At 39.5% G+C, this 20,061-nt stretch overlaps 1 protein-coding gene across 6 annotated transcripts in view; it reads right to left on the bottom strand.

Moving 5' to 3' along the window:
• The window catches only part of CACNA2D1 (calcium voltage-gated channel auxiliary subunit alpha2delta 1), a 1,329,605-nt gene that overhangs the window by 1,070,545 nt on the left and 238,999 nt on the right, over positions 1 to 20,061 (bottom strand). For all 6 annotated transcript variants that reach the window (XM_077264669.1, XM_077264672.1, XM_077264671.1 and 3 more), the window contains exon 3: positions 12,725 to 12,841. In XM_077264669.1, coding sequence (XP_077120784.1) covers positions 12,725 to 12,841 — 117 coding nt within the window. The remainder of the gene's footprint in view (positions 1 to 12,724; positions 12,842 to 20,061) is intronic.

Raw genomic sequence — 20,061 nt, 5'->3', positions numbered from 1 at the left:
CTGTGTGGCATTAACACAGTGAGGTTATAGTGATCGCTCGCTGTTTAGTCCCACCATTGTTCACTAGCAGCAGTTATCCATCTCTGCATGGTGGACCTCGGGTTGCAACTGCACTTTATTATTTATTTTTATTTAGCGCAATCCGCCAACCCTAACACAGTCATTCTGACTTGGATTTCCAAAGTAAATTCACCAACAGATCTAAGAGATCTATTTAGTAATGTAAAGGTAGGTAGGTCTCTGATAGAGCTTCCATTTGAGAAAGGATCCCAATGTGATTGGATATAATTCAATGTAGGTTTATTAATAGTGTTTACAGCACATTAAAAAAATGTAATTAAAAACTATTTTTTTATTTAGTTTTTAATAAGAAAAAATGATTTTAATGTGTTATAATCATGGTTAAAAACCTACATTGAATTATATCCAAATAAATTGGGATCTTTCCTCAAACGCACTCCCATCAAAGTTTTTATGTTCTTAATATATTGCAGTAATCATTTTATATAGCACTGTGTACTTACAATTGCTCATTTTGCCTTTCTCCTCAGTTAATTCTCTTTTCTCTCCTCTATGTAGAAACATAAAGTCTCTTTTTCCTGCAAGAATCATTCCCCTCTTCAACTCCTGACCTGAGAGCTCTCCATTCCCATGCCGCAGAATTTTTGCAGTGATGACTCATACAGGGAAAATTGACTTACTGTTTCTACATAGAGCTTACAAGGATTCAGCTAGTCAGTTTTTAGTCACAAGATGTCATAGCCCTAATTGAAAAGAGAAGAATTAGCTGGGTAGAATGACAAAATGAGCAATTGTAAGTACACACTGCTATATAATATGATGACTGTAATATATTAAAGGGAACATGTCACTAGTAATAACACTGTAAACCTGAAGATATGGGGTTAATCTGCTTAAGATATGGTTAGCAGACTTATGATATGCCGGGTGCCTGCACACACCAAATGCATAGGGGAGAACATGGTCTTTATTCTCCCAGGCAGCATTCGGTATTCAGTCACAGGGGCGGCGTCGGTTCAGTCACTGCTCTGAGCATACAGAGCAGCCACTGTAACAGCGTCCCCGGCCCTGACTGACACTGGCTCTACATTGTGGCCGGCTGTCAGTCAGGGCTTAAGGCACAGTCACAGTGGCCTAACTTTGTATTCTCATAGCGGTGACTGAACCAGCAGCGGCACCACTCCCATGACTGAATACCGAATGCTGCTGGGGAGAATACCGATAATTTTCTCCCTGTTGCATTCAACTGCATGCAGGTGCCAGACAGCATAATAACAATGTTAACCTGCAGATTAACCCCATACGTGCAGGTTAACAGCGTTATTTCTGGTGACAGGTTCCCTTTAAGAGGAGGAAACTTTTATGGGAGTGCTTCTTTAAATTCATTGCCCGCTGTGGCCTTCTGAAGTAAGGAGAACAGGGGTTGAAGCCAAAATTAAACGATCAGGCCTTGATAAGGCAAACACTGATCTGACATTCATCACCTTAAATTTGCAGTTACACATGAAGAAAGAAGACACAGGTAATTCCATCTTGTCTTTTCACCATTCAATAAACATCATTTATCAACATAATTGTTAGATTAATTATATCCTTAAAAATGCCAAAACCGTCCCGCGTAACATAGCTGAAATGATGTGGAACATTTTCCTTATCTATCAGTAATAAGTAGGACTCACCAAAGCCCTCACAAGTGTATAAAAAAATGCTGTAGATGAATAAAGCTGCTTATAATAATGGGTACACTTCTTATTGGACAGCATAAAGCATCAGAAAATAAATTCATTTCAAGTTTTTCGATTTTGAAGACATGCATCATTTTAATAATAATGTACCACCATGCAGACCCGTATATCCATAAAGCAATGAATAATTCATTCAGCTTTCTTTAGTTCCTTGTGTTCTGTCCACTTAGCTAGAATTGTTCGGCAGGTCAGTTTTGGAGGTCCTACCAAAGCCGCACCCCCTATGTAATCAGTGATTGTCTATATGAGTATATTGGAGAATTTTACATTCATTCTAACCTGTTTATATAACCCAGAATCCCCATTTGGATTTTTTAAGTTTTATCAGTTTAGAGAAAATAAATTATATTTGCAGATTAGGTCATCTAAAAATATGCAGGAACATGTTGCAAAATAAATGCATAAAAACTCTGCCCAGAATTAGACTCTGTCACCCTTGGAAAAATGGCAGAAAGGAAGGATTTTATTTGATATATTATTTACATAAGAGTTGAGAGTAGACTTGGTTTGTGTGTTTTGCGCATCCCATTCTGCCCATTATTTAGTATCTTCGGGGAAGAGCTGCGAACAGCAGTCGTAAACACAGCCAACGGGGCACACAATTCTTCCTGATGCTGTCTTACTTGCAAAAAAGGTCATTTTCGCATCACTGGAATAATTATTTTAGTAATAATCATACTTAGATTTAATGAAGTATACAGGGCTCTTATTAACCCCTAAGGGGTACAAAACAATTTTACTTTGCATACAAGTCACAAATGGTCACAGTATAACCCTTACTGTTGAAAACTCATTCACATTTGGAATTAAATATGTTGTGAAGTCATCGGGGATGCTATCATTCATAAACTGTGCTCTTTTTGGTTGCAGCATTAACATACAGAGCTGTACAGTCCTATTAGATTCAGTAGCTGGAAAATGTGCTATTTCACATTACTGCTAACAGGCTTCAAACCTGATGCAAAAGAAGGTCAGCGGTGGCTTAACAACTCTTTTCCTCTTACAAGTCACATTCTCTCATTTGAGAAAAAAAAATAAGAAAACAAACAGATTGGCTCAGAGCCAGATTCTAATTTCCCTCCGACTCTCACCCATGGTCTGTTATACATTGGTCGTACTAAATTTACTACATGACTCACAATGTACTTTGTTAATGAAGCATTAATGCAGAAAATCCATCACAAGTTTCCGGAATTACCACCTGCTTGCATAGTACATTAGGCTTCTCTATTGCCAACTGACCCACACAAGCGGCACTCCGGCAACAGAGTGGTGCACCAGTACAATGCCCGTCGTAAGCATCCCAAGCAGAGGGAAGGGTTGTCAGACATCATGATAATTATTTTGCAAAAAGGGTAGTTGTCAGTCTATTTTTTAAATTTGCTTGGAAAAATATTAAAATATAACACAACATTAAATTAGCATACAACAAATCTCAGTTTTCTGACACTTTACATTTAACCATCTTCAATGAACAATATAGTATAATTGAAGCTCATTCTGTAATCCACGAGGCTGAATGCAAAACAGAATAAAGAGGGTTAAACAAAATTCTCACTTTTCCTCTTTTTAATCGTTCTCCAAAAGCCCTATAACGATTTAAATGTCTCCAGTAATCAGGCATTCCTAAAACAATGGTGCCATATTTGCTCATACGTTTCCAATTAGTCTTTCCCTTTTCTAAAAATATACAGTGAATACAGTACTTTTATCTACTGATCCATTTTTTTCAAGATGCATTTTTTCTTTAACATAAAAGATCATTTTCCACAACTCCATTCTTTCACTCATGTATTTTCCAGATTTCGACGATGCTTCTAAGATGCATAGCTATGCAGTTCTATGTTGGTCTTATTCACATAGCTTCATTTCTTTACTGTTACATGTGGGCCTTAAACAGATGATTAAAGGAGTTGTCCACTACTCGGATCACCCCTTTTCACTTGCTATATTCCTCCCCATCATGTCAGCACTGTTCCAGCAACATTGGCACCTGGTCTTCCAGAGCTCGCAAGACATTATTTTGCCACATGAGACTTCCAGTCAAGCAGTGATGGCATTAGGCCGGGGTCACACTAGACCGTAATACGGACGAGTGCTATGCGATAAAAAATCGCATGGCACTCGGCCCAATGTTAATCTATGGTTCAGCTCCCATCATCCGATATTTTCTCCACCGTATTTCGGATCCGAGGGAACTCGCAGCAGGCTGCGATTGTCAGCGTATCTCGGCCGAGACTCGCCAATGCAAGTCTATGGGTGCGAGAAAAAATCGGATTACACACGGACCATGCATGTGCATTGCGAGAAATACGCAGCGGTGTTCTATAGAAAAGCCGGTAATTCAATTGCCGGCTTTGCATTTCTCCTTCACAAACCCGACATGATATGAGACATGGTTTACATACAGTAAACCATCTCATATCCCCATTTTCTTTGCATATTCCACACTACTAATGTTAGTAGTGTGTATGTGCAAAATTTGGCCGCTGTAGCTGCTCAAATAAAGGGTTAAATGGCTGAAAAAATTGGCGTGGGCTCCCGCGCAATTTTCTCCGCCAGAATGGTAAAGCCAGTGACTGAGGGCAGATATTAATAGAGGTCACCAATGATAAAATATAACCTTTAATAGATCCCACTAAAATACCATTAGGTAAAATTCTCAAGTCGGTCTTAAAATAACAAATACAAAGAAAACCCCAAACATAAATCAAAACTGTTTAAAAACTTCCACATAACAATCCTCCTATCTAAGACGGAGTGGAGTGTTTATGACAGTCACTTCCTAATTATGCTCTATCATGCAATAAGGCCCACTAGCCAAATTATACTTAGTGGCTAAAGAGCTCCAAAGAATACCTTTATAATAATATATAAGTAACAGAACGATCTCACCCAGCGTTGCTGTACTTTTGTTTCGTATTCAAGGTATCTAGAGGGTTCCAACAATGTCCGTGAAATCCGGGGGAGGCTTTCTTTCAGAGACAATCCATACAATACCCCGATTTTTTTAGGACAAATGGAGAGCCCTAATTATAACATCCCCAGGAAAATGGCTCCCGACGTGTTTCCCTTGGCTCCGTTCATCAGGGGAGACAAGCCTTTTAGAATATCGTGGGGGATCAAAGCGCGGCATCCATAGCTCCTCTGTTAAGAGCAAACTGGCCTTTTATTGACCTACATTTCCTTCAGTCGCGGTGATGCGCCCCCTGGAGGATGTCCTCATATGACCTGGAGCGTGGGAAAAAGTTCCCAGGCTGCAGTTCATGAGAACATCCAGCAGGGGCGCATCACCGCGACTGAATGTAAGTACAGATCACTGCTTTCCTTTCAGCATTTGGGGATTACAGGTACGAGCGAGTAGTTTATCGCAGCTCGTGCCTGTAATATTAGTTAACCCCTTCAGATGGATTACTTCGTGGGACGAGACGGTTCACCAGAAGGTATGTATCTTGTGCGTTTATTATTTTTCCAAGCGAGGGTGTTCCTGATGGATTGAGAGAACAATAAATTATTACAACAACCTGTGTGTTTATTTCATTAAACTACTTTTAAATCATGTGTGTGTGTTTTTTAACCCTTTCGTACTATTGGATTAATAATGGATAGGTGTCATAATTGACGCCTCTCCATTATTAATCTGGCTTTAATGTCACCTTACAATAGCAAGGTGGCATTAACCCTTCATTACCCCATATCCCACCGCTACAGGGAGTGGGAAGAGAGTGGCCAAGTGCCAGAATAGGCGCATCTTCCAGATGTGCCTTTTCTGGGGTGGCTGGGGGCAGATGTTTGTAGCCACGGGGGGGCCAATAACCATGGACCCTCTCCTGGCTATTAATATCTGCCCTCAGTCACTGGCTTTACCATTCTGGTGGAGAAAATTGCGCGGGAGCCCACGCCAATTTTTTCCGCCATTTAACCCCTTATTTGAGCAGCTACAGCGGCCAAATTTTGCACATACACACTACTAACATTAGTAATGTGGAATATGCAAAAAAAATGGGGATATGAGATGGTTTACTGTATGTAAACCATGTCTCATATCATGTCGGGTTTGTGAAGGAGAAATGCAAAGCCGGCAATTGAATTTCCGGCTTTTCACAGATATCGCGCTGAATGAAATATAAATACAGAATATATATATATGTGTCTCAATGACATATATATATATATATATATATATATATACTGTATATATGTTTTCCCGAACATTTGAGCACATAAATCCATTAGATGTCGGTTTTGCAAGCTTGCGAGAAAATCTCGGCATACGGATACCATACGGATGTCACACGGATGTCACACGGATCATTTGATGCGAAGAAATCGCATCCTCGCACTGCACACGGATCACTGTTTTTGAAACATTTGTGCGATTCTCGGCCGTGAAAAACGGACCGTTTTTTTATACGTTAAGTGTGTCCCCGGCCTTACTCTCACTTCCGTCAGACAAAACTGACACCCAGAAGAAGTGAGAGCTGCTGCTGTCTGATTTCCTCCAAATCACAGTTATGCCTTAAGGAAATGAGAGTGAATCAGCCACTGAATATCCAAACAAAAGACTGTCAAAAGACCGCACTAACAGCTGGTTCTATCACCAAAATTGCTACTGGACCAAATGATACCAGAAGCTGTAGGATTTCGGGTGCTCACGCTGAAATAAAGTTCATATCACTGCTGCGGATGAAAGAAAGGAAATGCGGGCACTCACCATCCAAAGTTTCTTCAATCTTTATTCCATATAAGAGTAAAACATAGGACAGGCAGGGAAATGTTAATCCACTAGACGACGGCCGTTTCGCGCAAATGCGCTTCCACGGGTCTTGACGCTAACAGGTGATAGGTGTAACCATTATAACAACATCCGTTTACCAGGTCACCTCCCTCTTTTAGCGTATAGCCACCTACTTTGCAAATAAAATCATTAAAATATCTTAAAATGCATCAACACCGATAGACAGCACTCCAAATAAATTGAAAACAGTGACATTCAATAAATACACAAACAAAGGGTCATTACAAGAAAAAACTACTACAGAAACACTGACATATCAAGCTTCTCGTTTAACCCTAAAGGGCCTGTGGCATTTAATCGCAGAATCCATTTACCTTCTCTTCTCAACAGTACTCGATTGTGGTCGCCTCCATTAGTTGGCAAATGGACCTTTTCAATTCCAATAAAGCGCAACAATGCCGCATTTCCCTCATGGTGGGTGATCATATGAGAAATCAGGCGAGGAGCGCCTTTTCCTGTGCTGATTGACCTAAAGTGTTCCCTAAATCTAATAAATAAGGGTCTGATCGTCTTCCCAATATAAAAAAAAAAAAAAAAAAAGGCGACCACAATCGAGTACTGTTGAGAAGAGAAGGTAAATGGATTCTGCGATTAAATGCCACAGGCCCTTTAGGGTTAAACGAGAAGCTTGATATGTCAGTGTTTCTGTAGTAGTTTTTTCTTGTAATGACCCTTTGTTTGTGTATTTATTGAATGTCACTGTTTTCAATTTATTTGGAGTGCTGTCTATCGGTGTTGATGCATTTTAAGATATTTTAATGATTTTATTTGCAAAGTAGGTGGCTATACGCTAAAAGAGGGAGGTGACCTGGTAAACGGATGTTGTTATAATGGTTACACCTATCACCTGTTAGCGTCAAGACCCGTGGAAGCGCATTTGCGCGAAACGGCCGTCGTCTAGTGGATTAACATTTCCCTGCCTGTCCTATGTTTTACTCTTATATGGAATAAAGATTGAAGAAACTTTGGATGGTGAGTGCCCGCATTTCCTTTCTTTCATCCGCAGCAGAATCAGCCACTGATTGGCTGCACGGCTGACGTGGCATAGTAACTTCACGAGCCCAGATAGACCACGCACCAACTTCACTGAAATGGTGCCAGCACTGGAAGTAAGTATAGGCTGTTGTCAGGGGTGTAACTACAACAGGTGCAGGGGTTGCAATCGAACCAGGGCCGTGTAGCCTAGGGGGCCCTAAAAGTCTCTTTGGCCTATAGAAAAAGACTATTGCTATGAAAGATTTAAAATATTTGGGGGCCCCATTGGGGCTTTCGCATCGGTGCCCATGAGTTTCAAGTTACGCCACTGGGTGCTGTTATTTTATTCAGAGGAATCTAGCAATTGAGAAGGGGTTGTCTGAGAAGTGGACAACCTCTTTAACCTTGTTTGTCACCTCAAACCTGGGTTGCTTCACTTCTTTGGAGTCGCATAAGAGATGCAAATCATCTGTCTAACAAAACCCACAGAAGTCTACTTAAACTTATGAATTTATGTAATATTCTTCATTACCATATATTTTCCTTGCTTCTCTCATAAACACTGTGATGCAGTGCTATTTCATTTCCCGTTGAAAGTCCTTTAACCCCTTCCTGACATCAGACGTAATAATTAGTCCATATGCCCTGGGCCAATTTGACCATGGATGGAATATTACATCATTTTGATTGCCCACACACACAGGTGGTGCACGGGCAATTGCCGCCTGGTGTCAGCTGATTCTGATAGCTGACACCAGGCACTAAGTACCTGGAGTGGTGCGTGGAACTTAAACCCCCAAAATTCTGCAATCGAACGCAGTCGCAGCATTCCAAGAGCCGGCACAGGGTTGACAGCTCCTCTGCCTTTGGATCGGAGACCTGACGGTGTGACGCAGGGTCCTGATCATTGCCATGGTGACCTGATGTCGTCATGACGACATCTGGGTCACCAGAGCTAGGAAATTTGCTGATAGTGTGCAGTGCATGATCAGCAAGTCTCTCTGTCAATGCAGAGCTGACAGTTTATACAGCTTGGGGATGCTGCTAGTTGTACAAGCGATCAGCCAGCAAAAAATGATAGTCCGATAGTGGGACAATATAAAAAAGTAAAAAAAGTTAAACTTTTTTTAAAATAATTGTAAAAATATAAAAAAAGCAAAAATAATCTTAAAAAAAACAAAGGAAATTCTATCTATAAATAAATATTTGTATGAAAAAAATACAAACAATAAAGTTACACATATTTGGCATTGACGCGTACACAACGACCAGACCTATAAAACTGTCCCACTAGTTAGCCCCTTTAATGAATACCAGAAAAAAAGGCAAAAACCAATGCTTTATCATCATACTGCCGAACAAAAAGAGAAATAATACGAGATAAAAAAGACGGATATAAATAAACACGGTACCATCATCTTCTTCTGCAAAAAGCAAGCCACCATACAGCTCCATCAGCAGAAAGATAAAAAAGTTATAGCTCTCAGAATAAAGTGATGCAAAAATAATTATTTTTTCTATAAAATAGTTTTTATTGTGTAAAAGCACCAAAACATAACAGAACGGTATAAAAAAACAAAAAACAAAAAGCAATTCCTGAATTGCTGGTTTTTGTTCATCCTGCCTCCAAAAAATCGAAATAGAAAGTGAGCGATAAAAAAATGTCATGTGCCTGAAAATGGTACCAATAAAAACGTCAATCATCCAGCAAAAAACAAGCCCTCACACGCCTCTGTGGGCAAAAATATGGAAAAATTATAGCTCTCAAAATATGGTGATGCAAAAACTATTTTTCACAATTAAAAGTGTCTTTTTTTGTGTAACAGCAGCCAAACGTAAAAACCTGATATAAATCTGGTATCGCTGTAATCGCACCGACCAGAAGAATAAAGTCACCTAATCACTTATACCACACGAGGAAAAGTGTAAAAAATAAATAAAACCAATTCTACACCTGCTGTTGATTTTTTCATTCTGCCTCCTAAAGATTGCAGTTAGGTTCGGCACACATTTATCCTGCGCTCTGCGCTTAGTGCTTGCATCGGGGTTTCTGTGTAAATCTCTGAAACACTGTACGTGATTCAGATGGAATCTCTGGAGGAAGATTCCCTATAATGAGGCAGATGGAGGCACTGTGGACAACATAGGACCTGTGATCCAGCGGTGTCCGTCTTTTTAGGATTGCATAAAAGTGCCATCGGCCATAGTTTTGTGCACTTCTGAAATGAAAGACATCACTGAACAGAGGCCAGACGGAGCCCAGAGTAACTCTGCTGCCTCATTATAGTGAATGGATCACTGAATCACATCACTCAGATTTAGATAGAAACCCCAAAGTAAGTGCCCAGCGTAGAGCACCGGATAAAGGTGATCATAAATTTTATGTAAAATGTTCCCAATAAAAGCTTCAACTTAACTGGAACCTGTCACCCCCCATGGCATTTTTAACTAAAAGAGCCAACTTGTGCAGTTCTAATGCTGCATTCTGTCAAGGTGGCTCTTTTATTTGGGGTCCCTTTCAACGCTGCAATATTTGTTTTTTTTAACTTGCCCACCAGACCTGTAGTCTGTCTTTTCCCCCCGGACTGTTAACCAGTTAATTATGACTCCAGTGCTTGTTATTACGATCCTCCTTTGAATGCCGGCCCATACCTGACCTCCATTCTCTGGGCAGAGAATGGTGAATCCTCATAGCGCAGAGTGCATGCGCATGGAAGATTCAAAAAGTCCGCAGTCACACAGAGTGAGTGCTGATTTTTCTTTGTAGACCGGACAACCCCTTTAAGTAGTTTCTGCAGTTGTCGATCCTACCAGAGAACGTATCAAGTATAGCTATTCCCTCTAACATCACACATTCAAAGCATTTGGCATGATTTAGCATTTCAACACACCAAAGCAACACACTGAATAAAAAATATACATATAAAAATAAATATAAAAATAAAAGAATAGTTTTATGTAATCTGATTCTGGAACACTTAGTATAAGATGAAATTATGGTCACCAGACTGTCCTGGTGACCTTGGTTAAGTAATGTAACCCATGGAATTCAATGGAACAGAATTAGATCTTTGTATCACTGAAGGTCTAGGAAGTAGAAACACATTGTAAGCATTCTTACAGTGGTAAAGCTCTGCAGTCATATAGTGTAATAGTAAATGTTAATACACAAAGAAAGAAAGGAGCAAGATCAGAACTTTAAATCATGAAAATCTTTTCTTTCGTCAGCATTGCTCTCCATTGTAAAAGTACCACATTCTGATAATTTAATAAGATAATCTGTTGTAAAAAGGTAAAATTTAATAAAGCCCCCCTTTTGCTATTTGATATTCAGAATACTGATGTCTTATGATGTGCATGAATAGTCCTTGGGCCCTTCCCAGACCAAGGCTCAGGTGTGACTGCCACTACTTAACCCCTTAAAACTGTGCTTCTGCTGATAATGGAGAGCTCCTGTGAAATCAATGCTTACCCAAATACAGAACAATTTGGATAAGACAATCATATTAAGTGGATGTCAAATAGATCAATTTCATCCTATGCCAGTTCACCAGTTTATTCAAGTTGGACCTTTACATTAATGATTCTGTAAGTAAATAAACAGACTAACATGTCGGGCTGAACATGATGGAGAAGATTAAATATTTCATGCTCATTACTTAAAATGTTTGGATAACAAAATATGTTTGCAATAGGAAAGATGACAATTTTTGGCATTCAAAGTAAGATGTGTATATAAAATATTTAATCACTGGAAGAACCTAAACCCTCCTCCAATCCCCCTACAAAAATATACATTTTTTTAAGATGACCATTGTAACCTAACCATATTGCAACATAAATAGTTTCAAAAGTGAACTATTATGACAGAAAATCTAAATTTAAGGGGTTATCCAGAACGGGACAAGCTCTTTTTAAATGCTATAATTCCTCATATAAAACAAAAAAAAACCCATATGCTCCCCTGGTATTCCATCAATGCTGGCACTGTGTCTCCTGGCAGTCATCTGACATTGCAATCTCCATTATTCCGTTGACGGAATTTGGCTAATAATGTCATGTGAGCACTGGAAGACACAGTGCTGACATCCTTAAAATAGCACCACTCCAAGAGGCAAGTATGTGTTTTTTAATTTTTATTTTGGAGACCATAGCATTTAAGAAGGGCTTGTCCACTAGTGGATAGCCCCTTTAAAGTAAAGTAAAATAAAAAAAATCTATAGATAAAATTAAATATGGTTCCATTAGTCCTATTGTTGCAAAAGTGGTGAATCCATCAGTGATTATACTTTCATCTCCTATTCCACTGAGGTGTAATGAACGGTATTAAGTAGGACAATCCATGGAATATAAGGAAATATGCACTAGCATGAGCACACACAGTCCAATGAATCAGATACTATATACCATTTGTGACAAATATTTATCATGTACAAATAAGAGAAAATTAAAATCAATAAGAAAAAAATAAGAAGGAAGTCTTAAATTGCCAAGTTTCACATCAGGAAGTCAGCGGGGCCATGTCTACTGATACCTGCCGTATGATTGGCAAGTATCCTGCACATGACCTGCTCTAACCTTCCCTGCAGAAATCAGTGAATGTGACTTTACCATCCGTGATTCCGATGTGGAGGTGAGTAGAGCCAGTATACCCCTGTAAAACGGAAAGCTATTACGGTATATGGATAAAAGTTGCATGAGTATGATAAAAAACATTTTTTTCTTATTCAAGTATGATAATAGGTTATGAATATCTTTGGCCAACAATTTCTTATAATCTAAATGTGTTTGAGTTATGAAATAATTTTTGCAGTTGGGTTTCAATAAAAATTTTGCACAATTTGGCTTCCTGGCGGTAGATAGAGTTGACTGAAAAATCCGTCGGTGTGCTTGTTCTAATGGGAAGCTTTTAACTCTTTTATATGTTTTTCTGAACTCCACTGTGATGATTTATAGACCACACCAAGGTTTAGCTGAACTTTAATATGGTCATAAATCAGCTGAAAGGAGCTCAGAAAACACCAGATATAAAAACTGTCAGAGATTGTCAATCAATTAATTCATTCTGCAGTCAAATATGTGCAGGGAAACAAAAACCCAGCTAAATTGTTTAATGAAATACAATTGCAACAAATATTTTTCCAAAAATACATGCATTTAAGTAAAAAATTTACAAGTGACTCACCACAAGTGCTTTGGATCGATTTCTTAGAAGTTTTTCAATATTGGTTGCAGCGCTTTCCACTAGTTGACGTGCATTATTGGACTCCACCGTGTACAAATTTTTATTTTTCAAATAAATCTAAAGCAAAAAAAAAAGAATTACAAACAATTTATGATCAAATAAGTTCATTTTTATGATCAATTAAATATAATACTTTAGCTCTGATTTATTCATTGATGCCGTCTATAAACCTATCCATAGTACATCTGTATCCCCATAGTCTAAGAGACACAATTTATAAAAAACATACTTCAAATCAACTCAGAAATGCAATTTTAATATGTAATTAAGAATTGTTACTGCAGTGGCAGGCTTCAATCTTAACATATATGAGGTGACATTTAATATAAGTTGGCCTTTATTTTTTCTTTAATTTTTTTCATTATTGGAGATGACATTAAATATAAATTAACCTTTAAATTATTTTTCTCTTAATAAAATTGAATTTTCTATTTATTCTAAAATAGAGATGGAGAAAATGTTGGTGACTGGCATCTCCCGTATTGCATCTTGACTTTAATCCCAGTCCTTAGCATGTGACATCATAATGGAAAGCATATGTTATTGTCCCATGATTACACATTTGATGCCAAGTGCACCTTGTCCTAATTTTCTACAACATCCTGTTCTTTTTAACTCATTCACCATTTTGTGATTTTCCATTTTTGCGCTTTCATTTTTAGCTCTCCTTCTTCCCAAAGCAATATCTTTTGTATTTTTTGGTCAATGTAGCCGTATGAGGGCTTGTGTGTTGCAGAACTTTAAAATTACACCATTGATTCAGCTATATAGTGTACAGGAAAACGGGAAAAAAATTCCAAGTGCAGTGAAGTTTTATTTTCGATGCTCACAAAATGCTAAAACTAACCTGGCAATCTGATTCTCCAGGTCAGTACGAGTACGCAGAAACCAAACATATATAGTTTCTTTTTTATTGAAGTAATGAAAAAAATCCAGAATTTGTAAGGAAAAATAAAAGTTGCCGTATTCCGAGAACCGTAGCGTCACCGTTTTTCAGGATCTGGGGCTGGGTGGAGGCTTATTTTTTGCACCCTGAGCTGATGATTTTATTGATACCATTTTGGTGTGGATACTGTTTTGATCATCTGTTATTGCATATTATTGCAATGTTGCCCCAGGCCGGCGTTCATAGTAGATTTACAAAGGCAATTCATTGGGGGCCCGTGATCACGTGACAGGGTCACTGATGGGCAGGTTTTGTGACACACTTCTGCCTGGCACAAGTTATACGCTGCTGTCAGAGATTGACAGCGGTATTTAACTTGCTAATGTCCCCTTTAGAGACACACAACAGCTGATCAGATCAGCTGTCATGTGCACAGAAAATTGAGGGTTCAGCGCCAGAACCGGCATCAAATGCCCGGAGACAACCTTGAACGTACAGTGGGGAAAATAACTATTTCATACAATGACGATTTTGCAAGTTTTACCACTTACAAAGAATGGAGAAGTATGTAATTTTTATTTTAGATACACTTCAACTGTGAGAGACAAAATCTAAAAATAAAAAAACAGAAAATCACATTGTATGATTTTAAAATAATTAAATAGTATTTTATTACATGAAAAGTATTTGATGACCTAACAACCAGCAATAATTCTGGCTCTCACAGACCTGTAAGTTTTTGTTTAAGAAACTGTCCTATTCTGTGCTCATTACCTTTGTTAATTTCACCTGTTTGATCTTGTTACCTGTATAAAAGACACTTGTCCACACACTCAATCATACTCCAACCTCTCCACCATGGTTAAGACCAAACAGCTGTGTAAAGACACCATGGATACCATGGACAAAATTGTAGACCTGCACAAGGCTGGGATGATCTACAGGACAATAGGCAAGCAGCTTGGTGAGAAGGCAACAACTGTTGGCACAATTATTGGAAAATGGAAGAATCACAAGATGACTGTCAATATTCCTTCATCTGGGGATTTCACTTTGTTTGGTAAGGAGGATTCTGAGAAAAGTCAGGAATCAGCCCAGAATTACATGTGAGTACCTGGTCAATGAGCTAAAGAGAGTGGGGACCACAGTCTCAAACATTACCGTTAGCAACAAACTATGCTGTCGTGGATTAAAATCCTGCAGGGCATGAAAGGTCTCCCTGCTCACACAAGAACATGTTCAGGCTTGTGTGATGTTCACCAATGACCATCTGGATGATCCTGAGGAGGCATGGGTGAAGGTCATGTGGTCAGATGAGACCAAAATAGAAATTTTTGGCATCAACTCCAATCACCGTTTTTGGAGGTAGAAGGATGAGTACAATCCCAAGAATACCATCCGAAACATGAAGCATGGAGAGGGAAACATCATACTTTGGGGTGCTTTTCTGAAAAAAGGACAGGACTACTGCACCATATTGAAGTGAAGATGGATGTGGTTGGGTCATGTATCGTGAGAATTTGACCAACAACCTCTTTCCCTCAGTAAGACCATTGAAGGATGGGTTGTGACTGGGTCTTCCAGCATGACAATGACCCGAAACACACAGCAAGGGCAAGGGCAACTAAGGAGTGACACCGTAACAAGCATTTCATGGTCCTGGAGTGGCCTATCCAGTCTCCAGACCTGAACCCAATAGAAAATATTTGGAGGGAGCGGAAACTGAATGTTGCCCAGAGACAGTCCCAAAAACCTGAAAGATATGGAGAAGATCTGTTTGAAGGAGTGGGACAAAATCCCAGCTGCAGTGTGTGCAAACTTGGTCAAAAAGTACAGGAAAATATCTGACCTCTGTTACTGCAAACAAAGGTTTCTGTACTCAATATTAAGTTCGTTTTTTCTGTTGTATCACAGTATTTAATGCAATAAAATGCTAATTAATTATGTAAATATCATGCACTATGATTTTCTGGATTTTTTTTTACTATTGTGTCTCTAACATTTGAAGTGTACCTATGATAAAAATTACAGATAACTTCATTCTTTCAAGGTGGGAAAACTTGCAAAATTGTCAGAGTATGAGATACATATTCTCCCCACTGAATCTACATATCCAAGGTCTTTAACCCCTTTCTGACCTCGGACGGGATAGTACGTCAGAGGTCAGAAGTCCCGCTTTGATGCGGGCTCCGGCGGTGAGCCCACATCAAAGCCGGGACATGTCAGCTGTTTTGAACAGCTGACATGTGCCCATAATAGCGATCTGCCCGTGCCTATTAATTAGTTAAATGCCGCTGTCAAACGCAGACAGCGGCATTTAACCGGCGCTTCCGGCCGGGCAGCCGGAAATGAGCGCATCGCCGACCCCGTCACATGATCGAAGGTCGGCGATGCTTCTCCATTGTAACCATAGAGGTCCTTGAGACCTCTATGGTTACTGATCGCCGGTAGTTGTGAGCGCCACCCTGTGGTCGGCGCTCACAGCACACCTGCATTTCTGCTGCATAGCAGCGAACATCAGATCGCTGCTATGTAGCAGAGGCGTTTGAGTTGTGCCAGCATCTAGTCTCATACGGAGGCTATTGAAGCATGGCAAAATTTAAAAAAAAAAAGTAAAAAAAAGTGAAAAAAAAATATATATAGAAGTTTAAATCACCCCCCTTTCGCCCCATTCAAAATAAATCAATAAAAAAAAACAAATCTACACATATTTGGTATTGCCGCATTCAGAATCGCCCGATCTATCAATAAAAAAAAGCATTAACCTGATCGCTAAACAGCGTAGCGAGAAAAAAATTTGAAACGCCAGAATTACGTTTTTTTGGTCGCCGCGACATTGCATTAAAATGCAATAACGGGCGATCAAAAGAACGTATCTGCACCAAGATGGTATCATTAAAAACGCCAGCTCGGCACATAAAAATAAGCCCTCAACCGACCCCAGATCATGAAACATGGAAACGCTACGGATATCGGAAAAGGGCGCAATTTTTTTTTTTTTTTTAGCAAAGTTCGGAATTTTTTTTACCACTTAGATAAAAAGAACCTAGTCATGTTAGGTGTCTATGAACTCGTAATGACCTGAAAAATCATAATGGCAGGTCAGTTTTAGCATTTAGTGAACCTAGCAAAAAATCCAAACAAAAAACCAGTGTGGGATTGCACTTTTTTTGCAATTTCACCGCACTTGGAATTTTTTTCCCGTTTTCTAATACACGACATGCTAAAACCAATGATGTCGTTCAAATGTACAACTCGTCCCGCAAAAAATAAGCCCTCACATGGCCATATGGACGGAGAAATAAAAAAGTTATGGCTCTGGGAAGGAGGGGAGCGAAAAACGAACACGGAAAAAAGGAAAATCCCAAGGTTATGAAGGGTTTAAGGGGTTAAAACACAAATTCATGGGAAAAAAGTAACAATGATTCATTTTGTACTCTCAAATTACACTTATCAAGGCATCAAAGCAAAGATTGAATCAGGTCTTGGCCTCAAAGTGTTTAAGGCTATCCTCTTTATAACACAAAAGAAAGAAATAATAGTTTATGAACATTTTAGAGGGAATCCTCTATTTTCACTTAACCTCTTTCCAATATGTGACATAAATGTAGAACACATGTAGGGTTCTAATTCCCCTTCTGATCATGAGAAAAGGGGTTCTGAGAACCTAGCTTGCATGGAACATCAATAGTGTATGCAGGCTACTGCTCCATTCTTTGTCTATTATATTCCATGATACATCCTTTGGTGATAATAACTCTGAACCTCCATAAAGAGCACCCAATTATAGTGTTGAGCATTCCGATACTGCAAATATCGGGTATCGGCTGATATTCCTTGTATCGGAATTCCGATACCGAGTTCCGATATTTTTGTGATATCGGAATTCGGAATCGGAAGTTCCTATAAGTTCCCAGTCATCTTTGGCGTGTGCAGTGCGTATGGTTCCCAGGGTCTGGAGGAGAGGAGACTCTCCTTCAGGCCCTGGGATCCATATTCATGTAAAAAATAAAGAATAAAAATAAAAAATATGGATATACTCACCCCTCCGACGGCCCCGGCTCTCAGCGGTGCAACCGGCAGCCTCCGTTCCTAAGAATGCAGTGAGTGTAGGACCTGCGATGACGTCGCGGTCTTGTGACTGGTCACGTGACCGGTCGCGTGACCGCGACGTCATCGCAGGTCCTACACTCACTGCATTCTTAGGAACGGAGGCTGCCGGTTGCACCGCTGAGAGCCGGGGGCCGTCGGAAGGGTGAGTATATCCATATTTTTTATTTTTATTCTTTATTTTTTACATGAATATGGATCCCAGGGCCTGAAGGAGAGTTTCCTCTCCTTCAGATCCTGGGAACCATCCAGGATCGCTTCCGATTTTTGTGTCCCATTGACTTCCATTGGTATTGGGTATCGGTATCGGCGATATCCAATATTTTTTGGATATCGGCCGATCCAATCCGATACCGATACTTTTGAATATCGGAAGGTATCGCTCAACACTACCCAACTATTTAAACATTTTGTAAAGTTCTTGTTTAATACTGAAAATAGAGATATCTCATTTATTTGTTTAAAATTATTGTGATGCATGATTCCTATGATGAACAGGGTTAGCGGGTTAGGTGATGGCAAAGGCTAGACACATACTGGTCAGTGATGCGTTAGCTCAGTCTTAAAGGTAACTCATAAATAATTTACTGCCAATCAATAATGTTTATCCAGAATTGACATTTCTATTACAACATGAGATGTAAAAATACTACCATGGAAACAAAGGTATTTCAAAAGAACAGGCTATGTGCCATACATTAAAAAAGCCCTCCCATGAAGATTTTTTTTTTCAATCTGTGTATGTATAGTATAATATGTGTAGTGTTTGTGTGTGTGCTCATATACTCACCTACTGCTGCATTTTCTAGGATGCAGTGCCTTTTCACGCCTTTTTTGGGTGATGTCCCTGCTCTTCAGACTACTCGGCTCACTCTATGCCTGGGCCAGAAGTCTCTTTTACAATGTAAGCCTATGGAGCATCATTCTGACGCTCCATAGACTTACATTGTGAAAGCCAGTTTTGGGCCACATAGAGCGCAGTATGACCCAGAGAGTCTACAAATGGGTGACATCAAGGAGAAGCAGAGCAGAATTTTGTTGAATCTCGGAAAAGGCAGCAGTAGGTGAGTATATGAACACATACACACTACATTACATACACATATTCTCTTATTTATTAACCCCTTCACCCCCGGAGCTTTTTCCGTTTTTTCGTTTTCGTTTTTCGCTCCCCTCCTTCCCAGAGCCATAACTTTTTTATTTTTACGTCAATATGGCCATGTGAGGGCTTATTTTTTGCGGGACGAGATGTACTTTTGAACGATACCATTGGTTTTACCATGCCATGTAACGGAAAACGGGAAAAAAATTCCAAGTGTGATGAAATTGCAAAAAAAGTGCAATCTCACACTTATTTTTTGTTTGGCTTTTTTGCTAGGTTCACTAAATGCTAAAAGTAACCTGCCATTATGATTCTCAAGGTCATTACGAGTTCATAGACACCTAACATGTCTAGGTTATTTTTTATCTAAGTGGTGAAAAAAAATTCCAAAGTTTGCTAAAAAAAAAAAAAAATGCGCGATTTTCCGATACCCGTAGCGTCTCCAATTTTCGTGATCTGGGGTCGGTTGAGGGCTTATTTTTTGCCTGCCAAGCTGGCATTTTTAATGATACCATTTTGGTGTAGATACATTCTTTTGATCGCCCGTTATTGCATTTTAATGCAATGTTGCGGCGACCCAAAAAACGTAATTTTGGCGTTTTGATTTTTTTTCTCGCTACGCCATTTAGCGGTCAGGTTAATCCTTTGTTTTTATTGATAGATCGGGCGATTCTGAACGCGGCGATTCCAAATATGTGTATGTTTGATTTTTGTTTTAATTGTTTTATTTTGATTGGGGCGAAAGGGGGGTGATTTGAACTTTTATATATTTTTTTTTTTTTTATATTTTTAAACACTTTTTTTTAATTCTGGCATGCTTCAATAGCCTCCATAGGAGGCTAGAAGAATGCACAACTCGATCGGCTCTGCTATATAGAGGTGAAGTACAGATCACCTCTATGTAGCAGAAATCCAGGTGTACTTTGAGCGCCGACCACAGGGTGGCGCTCAAAGCAATCGGCCAACAACAACCATAGAGGTCTCAAGGAGACCTCTGGTTGTTATGGCAATGCACTGCTGACCCCCGATCATGTGACGGGGTCAGCGGTGCGAGCACTTCCGGCCGCGTGGCCGGGAGCGCTAGTTAAATGCCGCTGTCAGCGCTTCACGGCGGCATTTAACTAGTTAATGGGCGCGGGCGGATCGCGATTCCGCTCGCGCTCATTGCGCGAACATGTC

The sequence above is a fragment of the Ranitomeya variabilis genome, chromosome 5 (genome assembly GCF_051348905.1).
Source record: "Ranitomeya variabilis isolate aRanVar5 chromosome 5, aRanVar5.hap1, whole genome shotgun sequence".
Classification (NCBI taxonomy): Eukaryota; Metazoa; Chordata; class Amphibia; order Anura; family Dendrobatidae; genus Ranitomeya; species Ranitomeya variabilis.
This window is presented reverse-complemented; position numbering and strand designations above follow the sequence as displayed.